General features: G+C 41.8%; 1 protein-coding gene across 7 annotated transcripts; it reads right to left on the reverse strand.

Annotated features, from left to right (window-relative positions):
- Window positions 1-315: 315 nt before the first annotated feature.
- Window positions 316-20,969, reverse strand: ago2 (argonaute RISC catalytic component 2). Of its 7 annotated transcripts, none has more exons than XM_079522688.1 (20): window positions 20,705-20,969; window positions 18,854-18,910; window positions 17,679-17,859; window positions 17,093-17,213; window positions 16,385-16,566; window positions 15,554-15,690; window positions 14,851-14,985; window positions 14,241-14,328; window positions 13,561-13,708; window positions 11,681-11,800; window positions 10,763-10,885; window positions 9,895-10,028; window positions 8,536-8,720; window positions 8,102-8,261; window positions 7,120-7,210; window positions 5,849-6,043; window positions 4,920-5,054; window positions 4,295-4,396; window positions 3,337-3,536; window positions 316-3,238 (listed from the first exon to the last, which is right to left on the reverse strand). In XM_079522688.1, the coding sequence occupies exons 1-20, from the start codon at window positions 20,727-20,729 to the stop codon at window positions 3,130-3,132; spliced, it is 2,628 nt and encodes an 875-aa protein (XP_079378814.1). In that variant the 5' UTR covers window positions 20,730-20,969; the 3' UTR covers window positions 316-3,129. The 7 variants fall into 7 exon arrangements, with proteins under 7 accessions (XP_079378814.1, XP_079378812.1, XP_079378813.1 ...); XM_079522686.1 differs by having other exon boundaries at window positions 5,840-6,043; XM_079522687.1 differs by having other exon boundaries at window positions 9,895-10,031.
- Between the last annotated feature and the right edge of the window lie 1,448 nt (window positions 20,970-22,417).

Consider the following 22,417-nt stretch of genomic DNA (forward strand, 5'->3'; position numbering starts at 1 on the left):
ACGTCAGAATGTCAATGGCAAGATGTCAAAAACTGCTGTTCAAATGGCAATAAATAATAAAAAAGGGACAAAGCTATATATATATATATATATGAAAGCTATACAAATGAAACCTTTATTTATCCCCAATGGGTAATTAGGTTGGTACAGCCGAATTTGAGTCTTAAAATAAAATGTGTATCGCATGGTACCTTAACATAAACCTATTTCAAGAATTTGGTCACAAAGCTGAATGTCCCCAACAGGGGGGGGGGGGGGGGGGGGGGGGGGGGGGTTTGGAGGACTGACATTCTAGATGGGGGGGGGGGGGGGGAGGATACCAATGGATGCCACTTAACAGGATGACTACATGATTCAAGAAAGCAGGTTCACCAACATGCATACCAAGTGTTTTAAAACATCGAGTGTCCAACGCTAGGATCAAATGATGCCAACGAGATACTGTAGTAGATAGCAGGGGTAATTATAAGGAAATGGCCAGCGGTTTGATGTTACCATAACACTTAAACAGGTAACAAGAGGTAGAACACACGGCCACTTCCATACAATTACACCAGTGTTAATACGCCTCCTTGCTTTGATTGAGACCAAAAAAAACAAAACAAAAAACACCTACAGAATTATTATACCAACTATCTCCAATGAAAAGTGCACCCAAATTGTTGAATTTACACTTGAGACCAGCACCAATAAAAAAAAAACAATATTGACATAAGAACATCAAGTATGTGATTTTCAGAATGCCCCTCGAACACAGTTAAGTCTGATCTCTACTAGTTTACTTTTACAGCTAATGGGGGGGGTAACAAAAAAAGTCGTCAGTCAGGGGGAGAAAATGATCATCAAAACGCTTGAGGGACTTTCACGGTTAATTCCGAAGCCTCTTGCACCAGTTGACTAAGGGTTTACGGTGGCTTTGCAGTGAAAACAAAAACGTCTTAGCACCCAGAATAAAGATGTCCTTATTGTGCTTCCATTTCTTTTGAATGTTCTTTTGAATGTACATCTTGTAAAAAAGTTTGTAATCTTGTTTGGCTATGAAAGATCGTTTAAAAGAACAAAAACAAAAAGAATATACCCAACGTTTGTGCCATCATATCTACAACAATACAAACATAAAAATCCTGTGCCATCACAAAGGCATAAGGATACTGACAAGCACTTAGAAGTTAGAAACACTGTTAAACTGCTTTTTAAAAAAAATCTCTAATTAGATATCTATATAAATGACCTAAATTCATGAGATTCCCCACTGCTAAATCTCTTGGTTAAAAATTATGCATAGTTATAAAATATAGATTTACATTACTCCCCCCACCCTGTTAATCAAGACTATAACAATCGCCAGGTTAACTTGTAATAAGTAGTAAAAGGTGTGATGATACTATACAAAATGCCTAGTTATTAGTAAAACTTCAGCGACAGTGTTGGAAGGCAATACAATATTTGCATTTAATTCTGTCTGTTAGTTTGGACTACATATGGGCCAGTCATTTTACAAATGCCTCTACAATGATAACCCTCAACCTCCCATAAAAGCTTATTCAAAATATACCTTATTCCCCAGCAATGTTAAGCTATAAAGATCCATCCGACGTCATTTGCATAAGCTTCTGATGAGACAGAAGGTGCTCTGAGTTCAATTTAACAGAAACTCTCCATTATTGAGTCCAGTCCCTAAGCTGAAACCAAACCAAATGTTACAGGCCTCATTATTCTGTACTGAATAGCCAGGCTGACATCTAGCTCTGACAAACACATAGTAACGAGAACTACTTTGCTGCTATATTGAAAACACAAAAGTGGAAATGAAAAAACAAAACAAAAAAAACAATCACAAAATAAAAACAGGACTAGGGGGTTAATAATAGGTATATGGAGAAAAACAAATCACAAACTTAAATGTTAAAAAATAAAAGTGTAAGTTATCTACATGCATATTCATAAAAAACATGATTAAAATTAGAATTAAGAGGAACTCTTATGAGATTTCATAATGTTCCCCTACGTAGTTTTTCTATGACTTGTATCATCTCCTTTTCAACAAGGCTCAGAGTACAATAAAAATGTCGGGCGCCAGTCCCGATTTTCTTTCCCCCCCTAAGCAGCAAGGGAATTAGGTTACTGATGTGACATAATTCATGTTAGCTAGACAGGGAAGCTGAAAACAAACATTTTGCTTTCGGTTTAATCTCATCAATATTAAAAGCCCTCTTCCTCTAGCCTAAAGTAAGTTAGTATAAAATTTGTATAACAAATCTGATGGGGAAAAAAAACAAAACAAAAAAACAATCCGTTACTTTTGTTGTCACCAGATTTCGCATTAAAAATGTGTTGGTCAACAGTGTCTGAGGACAAATACTGAGGCTGAAAAAACAAAACACCCAAGGAATGCAGGCTGATTAATTATTGGTGGTACATTGAAATGACAGTCATCTCTGTCTCAAATGACACTTCCCTTCACACGGTGCCCTAACACGTGAGAGCTCACAGCAAGTACTGTTGTCCTGATTTGTAAAGTAGCCATTCTGGTCAGTGCACTTTGCTTTGATTGGCTGATAAATAGTATTTGTCAGAAGGAAGAAGAAAATAAAATAAAAATAGAGTTTAGGTTTGTAATGGCGCTGCTCTTCTGTCGATGTCCTCTCCTCCCTTTGACCACCAGGCCCCCCCTCAAATAAAATGTAAAAAAAAACAACAGAAAGAGGAGGAGGAAATATAGCAGGTGAACAGACCACCTGTAATGTAATGACACCGCTCGATGGTTTACAGACCGTACGTGTTCTGTCAGTGTGTACACATCTGTCGTCCTTCTGTAAACAGCTTTGTCCCCCGCAGGTTGCACAATAATTAACAAGTAAAACACTCAACCAAACCCAACCGGTCCCACCCTCTCGATTTTTCAGGAATCCTTTTACCATTTTTACAGCCTTTAACATTTAGACGGGAAAAATGTGCTGTGGGTTTCAATGTTAATTGATGAAGTGACAACCCGGAAAGGTTAGAGATAATGTGTGAGGACCAATGTGATGGTGGTTATCACCTGATACTAAGGACAGTGAAGGCTGGTGGTGGCAGGGGTGGTGGTGGTGAGGAGGAGTCACCTCCTCAAACCTGGACCTGCTTTACTCATGCAAAGTACATGGTTCGCAGTGTGTCTTGGTGGATCTGAACGGCCTTGGCCAAGGCTTGCTGGTCACGCCCGTTGCTCTGTCCGGACGTGTGACTGCCCTCGGCACTGAAATGGGACAGTTACGCGGAGTGTTATGACATTTTGGAAACCGGCAAGTTTCTACTTGCGATGTGACAGACAGACAGACAGGCTGTATGGCTTACCTGTCATGCTCCTTGTCCACCAGGTGATAACGAGCACGGAATGCCACCAGGTGTGCGTAGTAGGCCGGTGCGGGGATGGACACCGAACGGGTGCAGCGCACGTACGTGTGGCACAACTGGTAGGTGAGCACCTGCAGCTCGTCTGACGTGAAATGGTTGTCGTCCCAGAGGACGTGGTAGTGGGATGGCCTGCTGGTACCCTTCAAGGGGTGATGGGAAACAGGGTTAATTTTGTCAGTTTTAGTCAGTCTAGTCACCTGAAATGTCTTAGGTGTTTTTGTCTAGTTTTAGTCCACTAAATATCATACGATTGTGGGCCTTGATGCCGTCGTAATGACTGATTTTACACTTGCTGAAAATAGACGCTCTACAAGCTCACAACGTGTCAAGGTGCGACGCGTTGTGACTCGTGAGCTTGCTATTTTCAGCATGCAAGCAAAAAAGGCTTCTACTGGATCTCTTGTCCAATAGTCACTTCCTAACGGCCGGGCTCCACCGGACGCGTTGCGTCTCCGTCGCGTGCGTCAAAAAACGCACCGGTTCAATTTTAATGCACGCGTCGCGTCTCCGTCAACGCGGGCTGTGGAGCCACCCTTCATTGATTAAAAAGGGAACATTCCCTGACGGTGACGGAGACGCGACGCTGATGCGCCCGGTGGAGCCCTGGTGTAACATTTTTGTCTAGTTTATGTGTTGACGAAATTTAGTCTTAGTCATCATAGCTTAGTTTATTTTGTTTTCGTCAGTGAAAAAAAGGTAGTCGACGAACATCTTTTGTCATAGTATTAGTAGACGAAATCAACACTGATGGGAAAGTACTTTTTTTGTCTCCACTCCGATTTGAAATGCAAATACATCAATAGGTCTTTGCCTGAAAATGCAAACTAAGAAGAATTTGTCCCGATTCGCTCATAGCACTATAAAACCCAGTTTTAACTGTTGCCAATGCGATTCTTACCTGTATGCCTGCGTGACTGCAAAGGTAGAAGTCAAACTCGGATGGGTGAGTGATTTTTGTATCCACTGTGGTACCAGCAGGGATGTTGCCACTCTTGCCAACCTACACAAACAAGCCATTAGGAAAGATACTTCAGCCCAAGAAAGATTATACTATGTTCTACTATGTTAGTTAAATAACAAACATGAATAATATACCACTTAAACCCATTTAGACCTGAGGACGCATCTGTGTCACCTTATAGCTTTGAACCACCATTATTTAGAACTTTAGCGGTTGAAAAATAGCAGAGCTACAATCTCATAGCGCGGGACCGAGTGCCGCGCTACGAACTTGTAGGTCTTTTTGAAAAGTCGGGAAATCTTTGAGTTAAAAACGTTTGCTGTGAAAAGAGTATATATATATTCAAATCTTTGCTTCTGGGTGGTTCCCTGGAACAACATATTTTCAGGTGGGGGTCGGCAGCCGATTACATATAATTTTTGGGGTCCTCCACATGAAATTGTTTGAAAACCCCAGAGGCTTTTCAGAAAACAGTCATGATTTAGAAGCCATTTGTAGAATCGAACTTGGGTCTGAATGGGTTAAAGTCTCAATGGGATAAAGGAAACTTAATGATACACACCCTCTCATTCCTGTCCATGCAGAACAATCTGGTGTGATGTCTCTTCTGGACGACCACAAAGGTGATGCCAGGCTGGTAGTCCTTCTCAAGCTTGATGCAGGCTTCACGGATCGCCAGCAACTCATGCTGAAGGACCTGGACAGACCGACACGGATTCACAATGTCATAAAGGTGGATGCACACTGGAAGCGGTTTTCGGAAAACAGACAAATCCGAAAAACGCAGCAGTGTGCAGGGACCTTACGTCACATCTAAAGAGAATATGTGATCAATTGTGATGGAAATTGGAATCTTGAATAAATAGCATAGCAACATCTTCCCTGTCATTTTGCCAACAGCGATACTCGTTTCTCCAATATGTAGGCTCGGACAACTTATCTAATTGAGATCATCATTTTTGTGTTTGTTTACCTAACATTTGTGATATCCTTAGAATAGTTGGTAACCTGTTGTACCACTCCAGAGGGAGGCATTGTTATACTAGTCTAGACACAGAATGTTGCATGGGTCGGTTCGACAGTGACCCTTAAAAATGGCACAGTTAAGATATCCCAAAACGAAAGCTTCAACTTTTAGAAGCATCTCTGTTGACGCCCTCGCCCAGTGGAGAGGGGTGGGTAATCGCAACAATGTTCCAACTACAATAGAGATGACGTTGCGTCAAGTGTCCAATCTGGTGTTCTGTCTGCTTCAAATAACTTTGACACTGTCGACCAGTCAGTGTGCTACTCGACCCCAGGGTCAAACTGTCTCCTCTCCACGCTATGTACTAGGGAGACCACCTCCCTAGTACCTCCCTACTTCACCTCTGATGAAGTAAAACTACAGGCAGAGAAACAAGTAACAGTTTTGCAAATACGTTCCCACAGCAAAAACAAACCAAACCCCAATGGTAAAAAAAAGCTCCTGCAGTTACGCACATCTCTGACCTGGTTGAACTGGCCCTCGGATATGCCATCACGATAGTAGATGATGCGCGTGGGCTTGAAGCGGGTGGACTTGTAGAACTGGATGAGCAGCTCGCGCACCATGGTGGCCAGGTCCTGGATGATGTCCTGCCGGTGCTGCTGCACGCGCACCGTGGCACAGTAGCGGCTGGGGTGGGCGTCCATGCTCCCCACCACCTGGAGGAGAGGAGAGGAGAGGAGAAGAGGAGATTTCGTCGACCAATACTATGACAAAAAATGTCCGTCGACTACCGTTTTTTCACCGACAAAAACTTAATGGAAACTAAATGAAAACTAAGCTATGATGAAGAAAACGATGACTAAATATATTGACAATTTGGTCAATAAATTAAAAACCAGACTAAAATTTTAGGAGGGACAAGTGACAAGATATCCAGTATAAGTAAAAGACACAAGTCAATTGACACTTGGTTGCATGCTGATTGCAAGCAGATCTACAAACTCACAACAAGTCGCGTAGTTCGAGCTATTTTCAGCAATTATAAAATCAGTCATTATGACGGCATCAAGGCCCGCCAAAATACATTTTAGTCGACTAAATCAACTGTAGATTTGGTCGACTAAAATCGTATATTTAGTCGACTAAAGCTAGACTAAGACTAAAACATTCCAGGTGACTAAAACTAAATGAAAGCTATTGAAGAGACTTATCAGTATGAATAAAACTAAAATCTAAATTTGCTGTCAAAATCAACACTGTTCGCTACAGCTGGTAGGAAAACGCCTAGGAAGAAATGAACATCTGTTCCTTGCTGGGAGCGATGGGGAAGCATGTCATTTATATCACAGTGCATCCTATGATGGATTGCTCTGCATTAACCCAGTCTAGACGGGAACCCCTTTGTGTTTTAACTAAGCATTATGTTATACTTTAGCTATTTTTGAAAAATCGTGAAAATACGGCACAAATCTTTGAATATATATTCTTTCAGAAGACTTTTTGCCTTGGAAGACAGTGGGGAAACGGAGAAGAGATTTAAGAATAGATTCTTTTTGGTACGTTTTGATACATTTGAACGAGTCAGTATCTATACATTCTAACCTTTTCACTGACCCTCACCTTAATACTTACGTGATAAGCTTTTCCCATATTTGAGAAGCATTTTAAGCATTACATCAAGCATTCCTTCATTGTCCGTTTGCATAGGCGTATAGAAAAAAAAGTGTGTACATGACTAATCCCATCCCTCCTTTCTTTCTTAGTGCTGCCGCTGCTGTACAATTGTACTTACAGCAGCGATGGAGGGCTTCTTCCCATCTCCTGCTGGGGGGTGAGTCACATCTGCTCCCAGGAAGATAACAGGCTGCTGGAACACCAGAGGCCTGGGGAGCAAAGAGGGAACCAGGATCACAACACATCAGCACATACACACACAGGAAAAACAGAAGTGTTGTCAAGCCCACTTACAAGAGGAGATTCTGAGCCCATTTTGGAACAATTAATTTCAGGCCCTGCATATAGGCATGAAGATATAAGTTAGGATAAATGTGCAATCTATCACCTTTGCACTGAGTAATGAGTAATGCATGGAATAACGCTAAATAAAATCTCAAGACTGAAAATGTTATGATGTTTTAGGGACCTCCAAAAGAGAAGAGTTGTGTTTGTGTTTTCAAACACCTTTAAGATTTTTCAAAAATAAGCACATATACAAGCTCTACAAGCTGTGAGCTTGTAGATCTGCTATTGTTGAATAATAATAATGACGCAGATGCTTCCCTGGTTTAAATGGGTTAAGTATTCTATTGCTAGTTTGATCACTTCAAATACTCTTTCATCTGAAAATAACGAATGACAGAAAATAGCAGATCTACGAAATAAAAACTAACCTAGGATGACTAAAACTATGACTAAATATAGACAATTGTCAACAAATAAAAACTAGACTAAAATGTTAGGGAGGGACTAGTGGACAAGAGCATATCATGTTTGGTTGTGGTCGTGTGTTGCTTGCTGAAAATAGCAGATCTTCAAGCTCACAATGCCTCGCAGCGTGTTGTGAGCTTGTAGATCGGCCATTTTCAGCATGCAACCAAGTGTAAAATTGGTACTGTAAAAGCAGTAGATTTAGTAGACTATAAATCATATTTTTTGTCAACTAAAACTAGACCAACATTTCAGGCGACTAAAATATGACTAAAACTAAATACAATTTTATCAAAAGACTGACTACATAAAACTAAAATCAAATCAACACTGGGAGTCACACTGACCTGCCCTGCGGGAGGAGGATGTTGTTGACTCCACCCAGCTTGACGTTGATCTTCAGGCAGAGGTTGGAGAGGGTCTGAGGAGTGGTCTTCTGAACATTCTTCACCTGAACACACTGGGTGGCCATGCCCAGCACCGTGTCCCCAACACGCTTCACCTCAGCTATAACACCACCAAGAAGGGGAGGACAAGCACGTTAGCTCACCAAACCATAAGCACAGCGGTAGATATTCAGAATCAGCCGGGAAGGCGTTTTTAAAATCGGCACTGGATCTTCTCGCAGCCCCTTTCACACACAGCGAGCAAAACCTCGGCGATCAAAGCCCGATCTTGTGTCAGATCGAGAGTTGTCGGCAGGCGCCACAAATGATCCCCGACAGCATAATCGGGGGAAATATCGTGCAGTGTGTACGAGCCATAAGGACATGTTCCTCACCATAGACGGGTGTTTTCCCAGGTAGGATCACCACCACCAGCTGCAGGCCCTGGTAAGTGTACTTCAGATGCTTGAACATGGGCTCCACGCTGTCGGCTCCCTGGGCGTACTTGCAGAAACAAGGCTGGCCCTGGATGGGCATCCCTGCGTCCCTAGAGATCTTCCTCAGCTGGTCTGTGAACGCTCTTTTAGGTGAAATTCGGAGAAATTAAAATCATTATCTTTGATGCGGACATGGCAGAACACGTGCCACTCTGTGTTGTTTTCGTCGACTAAAACCAAGACGACAAATGTTAGCCGACCTTTTTTCACTGACAAAAACTACATGGAAACTAAATGAAAACTAAGCTATGACGAACTAAATAGGTTGACAATTTCGTCAACCGATAAAAACTAGAGTAAAATGTTAGGTAGGGACTAGTGGACAAGAGATCCAGTATAAGTAAAAGACAAGTCATTTTACACTTGGTTGCATGCTGGAAATAGCAATCTACAAGCTCACAACGCGTTGTGACCAAGGCCCGACAAAATACATTTTAGTCACCTGTAGATTTAGTCGACTAAAATCTTATGACATTTAGTCGACTAAAACTAGACTAACGTCTAACACTAATACATTCCAGGTGACTAAAATGTGACTAAAACTAAATTAAAACTATTCAAGAGACTAAAATAGAAATTTGCTGCCAAAAACACTGGTGCCACTGTGAATCACTATGCATAGGCTGGGGGGGGGGGGGGACACACAAAGAGAAAATGTGTGTAAAGTCTGTGATAAATGTTAACAATTCACCTTTCCCCCCACCCTGAAAATATAATGACACCAGGTTAGAAAAATAGGGACACCAGGTTGAAAGTCATCATAGAAATCCCATTCAATTTTGGAGATTTTACTTCACAGGTAAAAATGTTAACAAAGTCAAAATGCAATTTAGCCTCTGCTCAAACAAGCTGTCCGTTTAGCATGCCTGCTTGGTGCCAGGTTCATGTCCCAGGGTAGGACATGAAAGGATTGCATGTTCACCGCCACCAGGGGGCGCCAAAAGTCCCAGACCAGAACCATATATATATATAATTTTATATATATTTTTATTTTTTTCAAAAAAAAAAGTCTAAAAAAAAACTAAACCATTTTTTTCTTTTTTACCATGTTATAAAACACGAAAAACACGTCCTTGGCGCTCCAGGACATCATGAAAAAGAAGTTAAATAAGTCCTTGGCGACCATTGAGTTAAAATATTACATTCACAACCTATTTATTCAAAGCACTGTGGAATTTATCTCCATATCAATACAAACGACTCATTTTAAAAACAGTGGACGTAATGGCACATGTTGTGAACAGAGGCAACACTTACTTGAGCAGGAGTTCGGTACACTGTCTCTGCGGGGCAAAGCAAGCGATGGCCCACACTTTGATCTCAATGCCTGTGTGGAACTGCTTGTTCCTCATGTCCCACACTCCCTGGATTGGCGTGGCTATTGCTTTGTTCTGCTTGTGTAAACATCATAAAACCAAAGGCTTTAACCAAGGATTCATGAGACAAACATCGTTTTTGTGCCACTTCAAAACGGTTACATTGAAAAATAAAACAGTAGAATAAGTTGCTACAAATTTACTTTTAGATGGCAGTTTCAAATGGCTGATAAGGACTTCTAGCCCTTCAACACTGAGATTAAATTAGACTAGGTCTGCATTCAAGGTATCCAAGCGTAATGTTGATTTTGTCGACTAAAACTATGACGTAAAATGCATAATTTTTTTCATTGAGGAAAACTAAATAAAAGCTAAGCTACGATGACTCAAACTAAGACAAACTATACTGACAATTTCGTCAAATAAAAACTAGATTAAATGTTAGGGAAGGACGAGTGGAGAATAGATCCAGTAGAACTAAAAGTCATTTTACACTTGGTTGCATGCTGAAAATGGCAGATATACAAGCTCACAACATGTCGCATTGTGAGCTTGTAGATGTTCCATTTTCAGCATGCAACCAAGTTTAAAATCAGCCATTATGACACCATCCAGACTCCAAAACACATTTTAGCCGACTAAAACTGTAGATGTAGTCTACCAAAATCGGATATTTAGTCGACTAAAACTGGACTAACACTAAGACATTTCAGATGACTAAAATATGACTCAAACTAAATTCAATTGTATTCAAAAGACTATGACTAAAACTAAAATGTGTAAAAAACAGTTAAACATACAGTACTTACCCTGCCTCCGTAGAGAATGGAAGGTGCCTGGAGGACGCGGCCGTTCACCTCCGTCATCTCGTCCCTCACCATCACTCCAAACTCCCGGACGTAAGGGTCCGTGTTAAAGTTGGCACTTCTCATCTGGGAGACGCGACAGACAAAAGATAAAAGCTCCATTACTGCTGGGCTGGACTGATGGTGCAGCTCAACTTCCGTGTGGTTTTCTGCAGTATCCGATGTAATCATTTTTTTCAAGTTTTTTTTTAATACTGGAATGACACGTTTTCTATGTATGGATTGCGCTAATCACCGACAGTGCTCTAAAAATGACAAAGGCTCTTTCTGAGAGAGAGAGAGTGTGTGTCTGTGTGAAAGGATGGCTTGTGTGCACAGCTATGAACAACAGGTGTGTAGTGCTCAGAGACTAATTAGGGCCAGGTGTAAATCAGCCATCGCCCACCCTTTTTTGGAAGACTGTGATTGGTGTAGCACTGTCATCTGAGCAGTAGTTTGTTGTGATTGGTCTACTTTGGTGACACACACACACACACACACACACACACACACACACACACACACACACACACACACACACACACACACACACACACACACACACACACACACACACACACACACACACACACACACACACACACACACACACACACACACACACACACACACACACACACACACACACACACACACACACACACACACACACACACACACACACACACACACACCTCCATATTTGGGCATGCCTGACAAATAACTCCATATATGGGCAAAAATGAGACAGACATAATGACTGGGTGCATTTCCAACTTGCATCGTTCCAGGTAGGCGCCAGTGCCCAACGGGCACCGGCGCCTACCTCAAATTCATGGTAAACGTCTCGGACTGAGACAGGGTAATGGCAAGGCTACACACCAGTTTGCTGATTTCGTCCTGCCGGTCGGGTGCCGATCTGGCTGTGGCACGGATCATAGTGGAGGTCTGATTGTCTGTCAGTTTCTTGATGCAGCGCTGCCCCGCCACTATGTTACACACCTGGGATGGAAACACACAGCACGGTCACATTTAAGAAATGCTATCAGCCATGATCTTTTTCCGAACAAGATCAGAATCAACTTTGTTGACACATCAGTTTTACAGTACAAAAGTGGTGAAATTAGTTTTTATCAAATCATTTCCCCCCCCCCCCCCCCCCCCCCCAAGAAAAAACAAGAAGGAAGCGGGGGCAGGGGAGGTAAGGAGAGCAAGGAAGGAAAGAACGTTTGAGGGTTTCAGATTATTTAGAAACTTGGCGCAGCCGTTGGGTTTATCTTTGCATATTTACAAGCTGTACAGCCGTACACCCAAGGGGTCTTTCTTTCCACAAAATATATTTACACGTAACACATAGTACTTGAGACGATATACCTTATGCACAGTACAATACAACAAATATAGAAATAAAGTGTATGTTAACACCTTGAGGGCCCAGACCTATTTAATCCATTAATAAAATGGGCCCATCATTTATAGCGCCCGAACCACTTTTACCGGAAGTTGTTGTGAATGTCTGTGTAGCAGCTAACAATAGCCACACCACTCTAGAGTCGATCGACAACAACGGGAGGTAAGAATAAATCTATCGCGACTAGCGACTGGACAACGGAGCACCGTCTAACACAGGATCTTTTTTCAGAATTAGACGGGATGATTTAGATCGCGAGTTATGAACGTTTTAAGATTTTCGTTTTCGTCCGCTAAACAGGCAGGGAACATTTTCGATGACGTGTCACTGTTGTGCAACACCGAGGATTGGGCAACAAGCGCTCCTAGGCTGTGGAGCGATGCGATCGGTTTTGATATCATTAATCTCCGTCCCGATTATCAATCTCCGTCTGGGGCACTTGACCATGAACTTGAACTTGACTGTGATCTCCGTCTGGGGCCTCTAAACTGTTAAACGGGATATAACACCAAAATAATCACACCCGTGTGAAGTAAGTGGTGCAACTCCGTGTGGGGGTTCCAGACCCACAGGAACGCACCCAGGGTGCCGGCCCGATTCCGGCGAGCCGCCCCGCGTCCGAAACGGTTGAGAAATGACAGAGTTACCGTGTCCCTCTACTGTACAATCTACTGTACCGTCACTGTACTGTACTGGCACACCCAAATCACCATATATACAGTTAATATGTGCGTGTGTGTGTGTTAGGTTGCGCACAGGTGGTGAAAAACAACCATGCTGTTTTCGTGCTCAGACGCACCCACCCAGCCACACACATAGTCACTTAAGGAAGTGGTTGCACCACTTAAAAATAATCGGTTGTGATTATATTATATTTCTATAGAGCATTGCAGTCCCACCCCCTTTCATGGCCCAGAAGAGAATTTCCCATTCATTTTTCCCATAGACGTTTCAAAAAGTATTTATTTAAAGACTTTTAAGCCTCGGACAAAGCCAACTCGGCTCCTGACAAATCATGACAATAAATAAATAAACATGTTTGGGGCCAAACAAATAATTAGAAAGAAGAAAAAAGGGCAAGGTACAACACTTTTTTTGTTTTTGAGTTTTTCTTAGTAGTTCAGCCCAAAGAAATGTGTTTATTGTCATGATTTGTCAGGGGCCGAGTTGGCTTTGTCTGAGGCTTAAAGGTCTTTAAATAAATACTTTCTGAAACGTATGGGGGGGGAAATGAATGGGAAATTCTCTTCCGGGCCGCTCGTCTTTCTGAAAGGGGGCGGGACCAAGACATTCTATGCTCAACATAATATGGAAAAAAAAGATGAGGGATTGTGCCGAATAGATGCTTTACCTCTAGAGGCAGGTAGGTGTGCTTCTGTTCCTGTCCGACCTGAAGACAGGGGAGGTGGGGGTACCGCAGGATCAGCTTGTACTTGTCTTTAAAGTACTGCGCTACAGTGCATTCAATGGTTTGGCCATTCTCTTGCTGCAGGGGGAACCTGGGGGAAAAAAACACAACAAAGAAAAATATGTGAGCTAAAAAAATAATAATACAGCAACTTCCCATTTGCTCCACCAAGCAGTGTTGATTTCGTCGACTAATGCTATGACAAAAAATGTTCGTCGACTACCTTTTTTTCACTGAGGAAAACTAAATGGAAACTAAGCTATGACTAAAACTAAATATATTGACAATTTCATCAACAAATACAAACTACACCAAAATGTGAGGAAGTGACTGAGTACCGATCCCTACGAACTTTACTGTGTGTCTCCCCCCCCCCCCCCCCCATCTCTCTCCTCCTTTCCTGTCTACCTACTGTACAACTATCAATAAAGGCAAAAAGCCCTTAAAAAAACATGTATAAGAATTGAAGGTGGAGGAAGTTAGGACACATGGGGTCCAACCTTGTAACACGTACCATGGCACCACAACAAATAATAATAACCACAATGTATTCAACACCAGACAGCTGTATAACTGCACAGCTTACGATGGTTAATACATGAACAATGGCTGAGCATTCTTACGTCTGGTGGCTGGCTGGTCTCCTGGTCACGTTGCACACTCTATATTTCCTCTTCATCTGTCCACAGTGGGTGATCTCCACCTTCAGTCCTGGACCGTGGCATAGGCAAAGTGGTTAAAACACAACCCTGCCCCAATCGAACTACCCTAGCATGATGTGACGTATCCAGTTTGTGGAGTTAAAAATGTTTTTATTTGCTCTGTACCTTCAGTAATTGTCACTGTATATTTTCACATACAGTAAGATTTAAGCATTTAACCCACCCAGTGCCTCAGGGAGCATTTGGGAATTCAGTGTCTTGCTCAGGGACACGTAAGGCTGGGGCCAGGACGTGAACCTGGGACCTTCTGTTTCCCATATGCATATAATTCATGTAATATATGCATTGCCGCATTTTATTTTAAATAACATTTCTCTGTTGCAAGAGCATAAAAAGAACAAAAGAAAGTCTATTTGTTACTCAACCACTACTACACCAGTCTTCGAGAATTAATGTCTGACAGTCACGTTAATTACAATCATGTAAAAGACCAATATTATGCTGGGAAAAGCAGACCAGCTAAAAAACAAAAACAAAAAACATTCTAATTGCAACAACTTGAATGACCAACCTTTGATTTCCTTGGTAAACTTCACTCGCTGGGAGTCCGTTAAGGGCTTCTGTTGTTCTTCAATGCTTTTGAAATCCAAGACCTCACACATGAACTCAATTACAGGCTGGGCCTTGTAGAACGCAGTGGCCGAAACTGCAACCCAAGATCACAGCGATTAGACTGAGGAGTGAAATAGCTTCCATGAACGGTGCCACAAGCTTAAGGCCGCAGCTGGTCAAAAGCTACTCAAAATCAATGCAGGTATTCACTGACCTTTTCATGTCAAGATCCAGCTGTGTGTGTGTGCATGAGTGTGTGTGTGTGTGTGTGCATGAGAGATTTTCCGTAATTTGGACATACGCTACTGCGTGGTGTGTGTGTGTGTGTGTGTGTGAGAGAGAGAGAGAAAACGCGGCTCGTTAAAAGAGGGGGTCGCGGTTCGTTGGGAACAGATTCTTGTGTTTAGTTTCCTATGTGAACGTGCAGTTTATTTGTGTAGCCTAGTATAGGTTTGTATTTCTTTTAGACAGTATTTGTTTTATTGTTGAGAACGGGTGTGAGAGGAGAGAGAGCAGAGCAGCAGGTCTGACAACAACACAGCAGCCAGACCGCACGGCCAACAAGAGGCAGCTATACTGCTGCCCTCTCTGCGGAGCTCACCTCCCGGCCTTGTGTCTCTTACAAACTACACATTAGCACATTAGTGCTGTATGAAGCCTACCATCAATGTTCAGCATCATTTTCCAAAGGGAAGGCCTGACGGACTGATGGAAGCCAAACCACACCTCCCTGCCGCCGCCAAGTGGGTTGGAACAGCCTTCTGAGGGCGTGAAGAAAGAGCGACCCACTGGGGTGTACCTGTGACAGACAATGGTGGAGGACGCAAAAGCAATTAACAGTTCATTATAAGAACAGAAAGGATGAAAACATGGACAGGTTCAGAGAAAGGAAGGTAGGAAAACAGGGAGTCAGGGACTAGACTATTTGACATTCAATGTTATTTTTCCACAAATGAGTCTTGAAAAATGGGGGTCGTCTTATAATCAGAGTCGTCTTATATTCTGGACAATACGGTATATAGTATTCAATTTATTTATTTTACAATTTCCATGCCACGCAGCCACGATGAGCAGTCTTGACCCTGGATATATCATCACTCCTTTGTTAACATTCATCACATCAAGGATATCTAAACTGTGTATTTATGACACGTTCAAGTTAAAGTTTACTCACACCATGCTTTTTAGCCGTAAGCCCTTAGTTTGAAGAGCCACCAGCTGATTTGGTGACCATTGCATTATAAACTAATAATAAGACTCGTTCAATGTCGTCCTAGGCGATCTGGGACTTATTCTAAATGTCGTTCAATGTCGTTTTTAGCAGAATATGAGTTAAATGGGTAACGGGGATGGCCGAAGGTATCTAGCATATTGCAAGCATTACATGACAGCACAACAACTTGAAGTAACAATATGCTTTTCATTGGTTGAAGAATTATAAATAAACCACGGAAAATCGAGTCGACCGTAGACAATTAGCAATAATGGCTGACCTCATAGAGGGCAAATGTCTCATGACTACGTCCAGGGCCTGGATGGTCTCAAAGGGGATGTTGGGTAGCCGTCCTGAAAGGGCCTCGTGCAGAGCTTGCAGGCTGACGCAAGACACCCACTTTATGGCCACTTTGAAGCTGCGGTCCTTTCCTTCGCCGGGAATGGTAACCTCGAGCTCCACCTGCGCAGATGAGACAAGAGGAGGAGAAAATGATGTTGGCCCTTAACCCATAATTTAAAACTTTATCTGTTGAAAAATAGCAGATCTACAAACTCATGGCGCGGCACCGAGTGCCGCGCTATGAGCGTGTAGATCTGCTATTTTTTTTTTAATCGTGAAAATGTGTGCATTTTTGAATATATATTTTTTCACAGTGAACATTTTTAACTCATATCTTTGCTTCCCTGGAACAACATGTTTTCAGATGGGGGTTGGTGGCCAAATACAGAAAATGCTGGGGGTACTAGACAGTGGTTCGAGAACCACTGATAGAGAATCATAGGATTTTATGAAAATTAGAAGACATTTTCTTCAGATTCTCATTCTATAAATGTCTTCTTTAAAAGATCTGCTATTTTTCAAAATAATGGTTAAAGTGTTTAAAAGCTAAGGTGACACGTCTTAATGGGTTTCTGATGCAAAGTTGTTCTCCCCCCACAAACCGATACCATACTCTTGACTGGCTGTCAGAAAGGAGAGGACGTACTTTCTCTCTGCCTATAGGTAATGGCATGGCTGTGTAGAGATTCTTCCTCCCGTCGTACACTGGCTTTCGATCTCCAAAGATCTGTGTTTTAAAGTGCTGGACCATGTGCTCAACGATTTCACTGAAAGAAGAAAGAAAGACAATTCACCACAATGTCCAGGAAATCACTGCCAACTGAAAACTACTGATCGGGGAACCAGGTGTTAAAAAAAAGAAAAGAAGAATCACTCATTAAAATCAATTTGCTGGACAAATACGTACATTTACACAACAATAATGAAAAGAGAGTATTGTATGGTCACTGAAGGTGGGTACATTTCTTTTACTGCTTTGCCCAGCTTTACCCAGCGGTAAAAGCTGGTCAAGATGGCTCAGATGAGGAGCTTTAAAGTGCTCAGGGTCACTATAGACATGTAGACTGGGTGAGCCGAGGTTCAACTAGCAACCTTCCAATTGTCAGATGGCCTCTCTACCCATGCAGCTACGGCCACCCCATAAGCAATGGACCTGCGAGTATAATATAAGAATAGAAACATCATCAGTATGAAATTTGCATATAGAGAAAGAGAATCCATTTCATGCTCACCGATTGACCCTCCTTGGGCATTTCTCCGGCTTGATGTCAATGTCATAATGGTACACCTCCAGTTTGGGGATTTCCATCTCAAAGAAGTTGGCCTGCAGCTTGATTGTCCTGCCCATGGTGCCAAAGTCTGGCCGCGACGGGGGCTTGAAGACATACTCGGGCACTGGGGGTGAAGGGGGATCTGAATCGGAGGGGTCAAGAGATGGAAAGCAGCGACAATTAAATTAAATGAATATTGTGACGTTATACAGGAGCGGCCGTTGTAAATTCCCAAGGGCTCATCTCAAATGCAGTAAGCCTGGATCATACTCCCTCGACTGTGTACACTTGTGTCGCAAGCCGAAAATAGCCAATCTACAAGCTCACAAAGCGGGTTGTGAGCTTGTAGAAAAGCTATTTTTTGGCGTGTGACACCAGTGCGCAACGATTTATAAATTAAGCATTAGACATTAATGAACCAGGAACCATTTTTGTTCATGTTGGCACTTGTCATCAGAACTCAGTTATTGAAGATAGGTTTAACGTAGAATGAGTGCCTCCCTCTCTTATACCCGTCCTGAACATGAATCATTGGTCAGTACATTTAAGCATGAATAATTCTATTCTAATGAACACTAGATGACACCTTTGAAATCAACTGTTACTTACAGGGAAAAACAAAACAAAAAAACACCACACATTTATGAGAATAATCTATGAGTAAAAAAAAAGTAGCTCTGTGTCAGATTGTAAGTTAACTGGCCAATTGTAGTCAACGCTCAATGTACTGTAGTCATGGTGGTACCCAAAAAGCACACTCCCTAAGGCATGCTATCTTGGTCCTACAGCCCTGTGAACTCAAATACCCCAACACCGATAAAGCCCACTAATTACTGACTATTGAATGTTTTTTTTTGGCTATTTAGTTAGGCGACCATCCAAAATGTATTCAACCGTCAGCTTGGACGGTGGACACACGACAGTGCAATTCTAAAACTACCATAATAACCATAATAAATACCATAATAAATAAGGTCTTTATTTTATTATGACAAATGGTAGAAATGTAAGCCGAGTGGCTATATAATGCATTTTGTTGTCAATAACCGTCCGTGGACCATTTGACATTTATCAACCGGAGGTCCCCAGGGTTCAATCGTTCATGTGGTTAAAAGCACTAAGGAGAAGAATCTTACCAGAGCCTATTGACCCAGAGGAAAGGGGTCTCTCAGGCATCTCGGCACTGGCAGCAGCTAAAGAAGACAAGAATTACATGTTATGGCATCTCACATGATATTATTCCCTTGGCCGTTGCACACAGAGAACGTTGAAAGTAGAATCGTGTTACAGTCAGTTTCATTACCGACAACTTGATGCGTTTTACAAAATGTAAAACAAATTTTTAGTAATATCTTGTGCAACGGAGAAGCGGTGACCAGTGCTGTTGCGTGACTCTTCTTAGGTTTCCATGGTGAACACTTCCTTGCTTCGTAGCCAGAAGGCTTGCTCTCTTATCTGGCTTATCTGCCCCAAAACACTATCGTGCACAACCAAGGGCGACTTCTCTAAAGTCTTATCAATTGCACACACACACACACACACACACACACACACACACACAGTATGATGACCCTCCTAAAGCCACTCATTCTCCTCTCCTAGAGTTGAGAGCTGTTCCCATTCCCAACTATGGTATTCTAGATCCTGGCTACAGCTGGTTTTCTATCCTACAGGGGGTTGCTGATTAGAAAGCTAGAATTACAAGGACATCAAATGAGTGCAATTAACCAACGCTGGCCCGTAATGGGGACTATTAATAATGTTGCATGACAAAGTACAGACGCCTAGTGAATGAATGTACAAGACCTCCTTAGTTCTTCTGCTTAAGATTCCACTAAAGGTTCGCTAATGGCAGTGGTGATGAAGTGTGATGTGTGTATTGATTGATTTATTTATTTATTAACAGTTTGCAGAATTACAGTACATTTCAAGCACAACTCAATACAAAAACTGTTAACTGTGAGTGAGACACCATAAAAGCATTACACTTGTTTACAAGAGGGTCCACCGTTTTTAAATTAATCATAATTGTATAGTGTATAGATAGATATTGTATTGTGGATAGATAGATAGATAGATAGATAGATAGATACTTAACATAAGTGGCTTCAAGTTCATGCAACCGGCCCCTGTCTAGAAAACCTATTCTATAATCTTAAACATAAACAATAAACGGGCAAACAAACAAAACAACAAATTGGCCATTGGCATTTCTAGGAAGCCAGGCAAAACGTTGATGACCATCGCTTCTAACACATATGTGTACATTGATTGCATTGTTCAATAGCAAGCAACTTTCTTATGGCAAAAAATAGGGACGATTATTAGCTTCATGGCCACTATGGCTTGGCGATAGAAGCTTCAAGCTACAAGGGGCTAAGAACGGAGATCAGAGGTTTGATAGCCCCTTGTTTCTATGTGTATCAATGTTCACTCAAACTCTCTTTACATGGGGAAATGCTGATGTTTGTTCAGTCAGTTAATTTTATCCAAATCAATATACTTAATTGGCTAGCTAAACAGCTAACAACAATAACAAGGTCGGGGAATGTGGCAACGCTAGCTAGCCGGGACGTGCTAATCTGCTAGCATCATTTCTGCTGTACTTTGGGGTTGGGGACGACGTGTTCTTGAGCAAGGCAACGATTACAATTCAACTGTGAGCAAAAGGTGCGAAGATGCCCACGTTCAGATCTAACCTAACGTGATGACAAAAGTACTGAAATGTCAATAAGAGAGTGGAATGTGTAACTAACTATAAAGCTAAGTCGCCTAGTAGCAAACTAGGCTGCTAACACAACTTGGGAGGTTTTAGTTCACTTGATCCGCACGAGCTTTTCGGCTCGACAACAATTACGTATTTTTGAACTGGGGGGGAAAAGTGGCGACGCGACTTTAAAGACACATTTTGTTCAGTTGAAAATGTGACCTTAAGTGTCGAGCGAAAGGCTCGTGCGGCTAAAAGTATAATGGAATTAAAGCCTTACCTCCAGGTCCAGGAGCGGAATACATTTCGACGGTTTTAAACTCGTGCCGTGGATGTGCCGATGATGATACTCCACTGTGTTCTTCTTGCCGGGATATTGTCTTCCAAACACATACGGTGCGCGAAATATATTTCTGTACAAAAATAAGCCGGGGTGCTGCCCCGGGGTCCCTATAATAACAAAGTTTTTTTTGGTGGGGGGGAGTTTAATCAAGTAGTAAATAATAATTGCACCACGGGAGCTTTCTCATCCTCGGCACGGCCCCATCCCCCCAACACACACACACACACATACGAACCGACAGAGAGTGATGTGCCGGAATTGGTGACCTATCGAATTCTGTGACCACACCGGTGTGTGTCTTCTTCTTTTTGTTGTTTTACGGCGGTTGCCGGTTGTCATCCAACATTAGCGCCCCCATCTGCTCTGGTACTACTTATTTCAAACGTAGGCCAGTGGTCCGGGGACCACCACTGGTCCTTGAGGGGGTTCCAGGTGGTCCCCAGCTAAATGATGGAGAGTTGGTAACCAAATAGACCCTTATATAGTGTAATTCTCAAGAGTTAAATTATTGTTAAAACAATACATTACTTTAATTTAAAAGAAGTCTACACAATTCGAGAATGTAGGAAAGTTATTATTTTGATTAGGTTATCTCCTATCGTACCAGCATCAATACAGCATGTAGCCTACAAAATGTTGGTTCTGAGAGGCAGGACCACCTGGTGGTCCGTGGCTCAAATGTCCAATAAATAATGGGCCTTATTAATTTAAAAAAGGGTTGAAAAACACTGGTCTAATTGAATACATTTTAAATAACTGCTTATTTCAAACGCACTGTGTATGTTTTCTTTTTCCTTTTTACCTCCTTTATGATGATTTCCTGTTCTTTGGCTATAGAAGTGCATATTTGTACGTCTCTAAATGTTATGATGACTTGAACAAGTTGACCCTCTTGTAAACAAGTGTAGTGCTTTATTGGGTCGTCCACTCACTGTTAACAGTTTTTGTATTGAGTTGTGCTTGAAATGTACTGTAAATTCTGCAAACTGTTAATAAATACTTCAATTCAATCAATTCAATCTTTTTTGGGGCTGGTGGTGTCGCTATTTTGCACAGTCGCTGTCGACTGAAACAGTAGGAGCTGTTCACAAATGTAAGAATGGATACAATACATGCTGTCACTTCAATTGGAAAATATTTGGTTGGTTTTGGGTTGTTTTGTGTAGTTGCAGCCAAGTCACAATGATATGCAGTGGTGGAAAGTAACTAAGTATGTTTACTTAAGTTTACTTAAGTACTGTACTTAACTTAAGTACAAATCTGAGGTATTTGTACCTTTCTTGAGTAATTCCAATTTGTACTCCACTACATCTCAGATCCAAATATTGTACTTTTACTCCACTACATTTATTAGAAACTTTAGTTCATACTAAGATTTTGATTATTACAAAAACAAAACATACATTAACCACTTCAGCCCATACAGTACATTTCGGCCATTTGAAAATAGCAGATCTACAAGCTCACAGCTTTGCAAGCATCGCAACAATGCCCACAAGCATTGTGAGCTTGTAGATCTGCAATTTTCAAAGATTATTATACAAACTTTAAATGGGACATTCTGCATAATTAGCACTTTTACATTTGTACTTTTTAGTATATTTTGAAACCAATACTTTTGTACTTTTACTCAAGTAATTTTTTTGCACC

Source organism: Electrona antarctica, assembly GCF_951216825.1.
Source record: "Electrona antarctica genome assembly, chromosome: 15".
Taxonomy (NCBI): Eukaryota; Metazoa; Chordata; class Actinopteri; order Myctophiformes; family Myctophidae; genus Electrona; species Electrona antarctica.

Coding starts and splice junctions, on each gene's coding strand:
- ago2 (XM_079522682.1), bottom strand. CDS start 20,729: ATGTATTCCGCTCCTGGACCTGGAG. Junction 18,911..20,704: donor TTCCGCTCCTGGACCTGGAG/GTAAGGCTTTAA, acceptor TGTCTTCTTTAG/CTGCTGCCAGTGCCGAGATG. Junction 13,709..14,240: donor AGACCAGCCAGCCACCAGAC/GTAAGAATGCTC, acceptor TTTTTCCCCCAG/GTTCCCCCTGCAGCAAGAGA.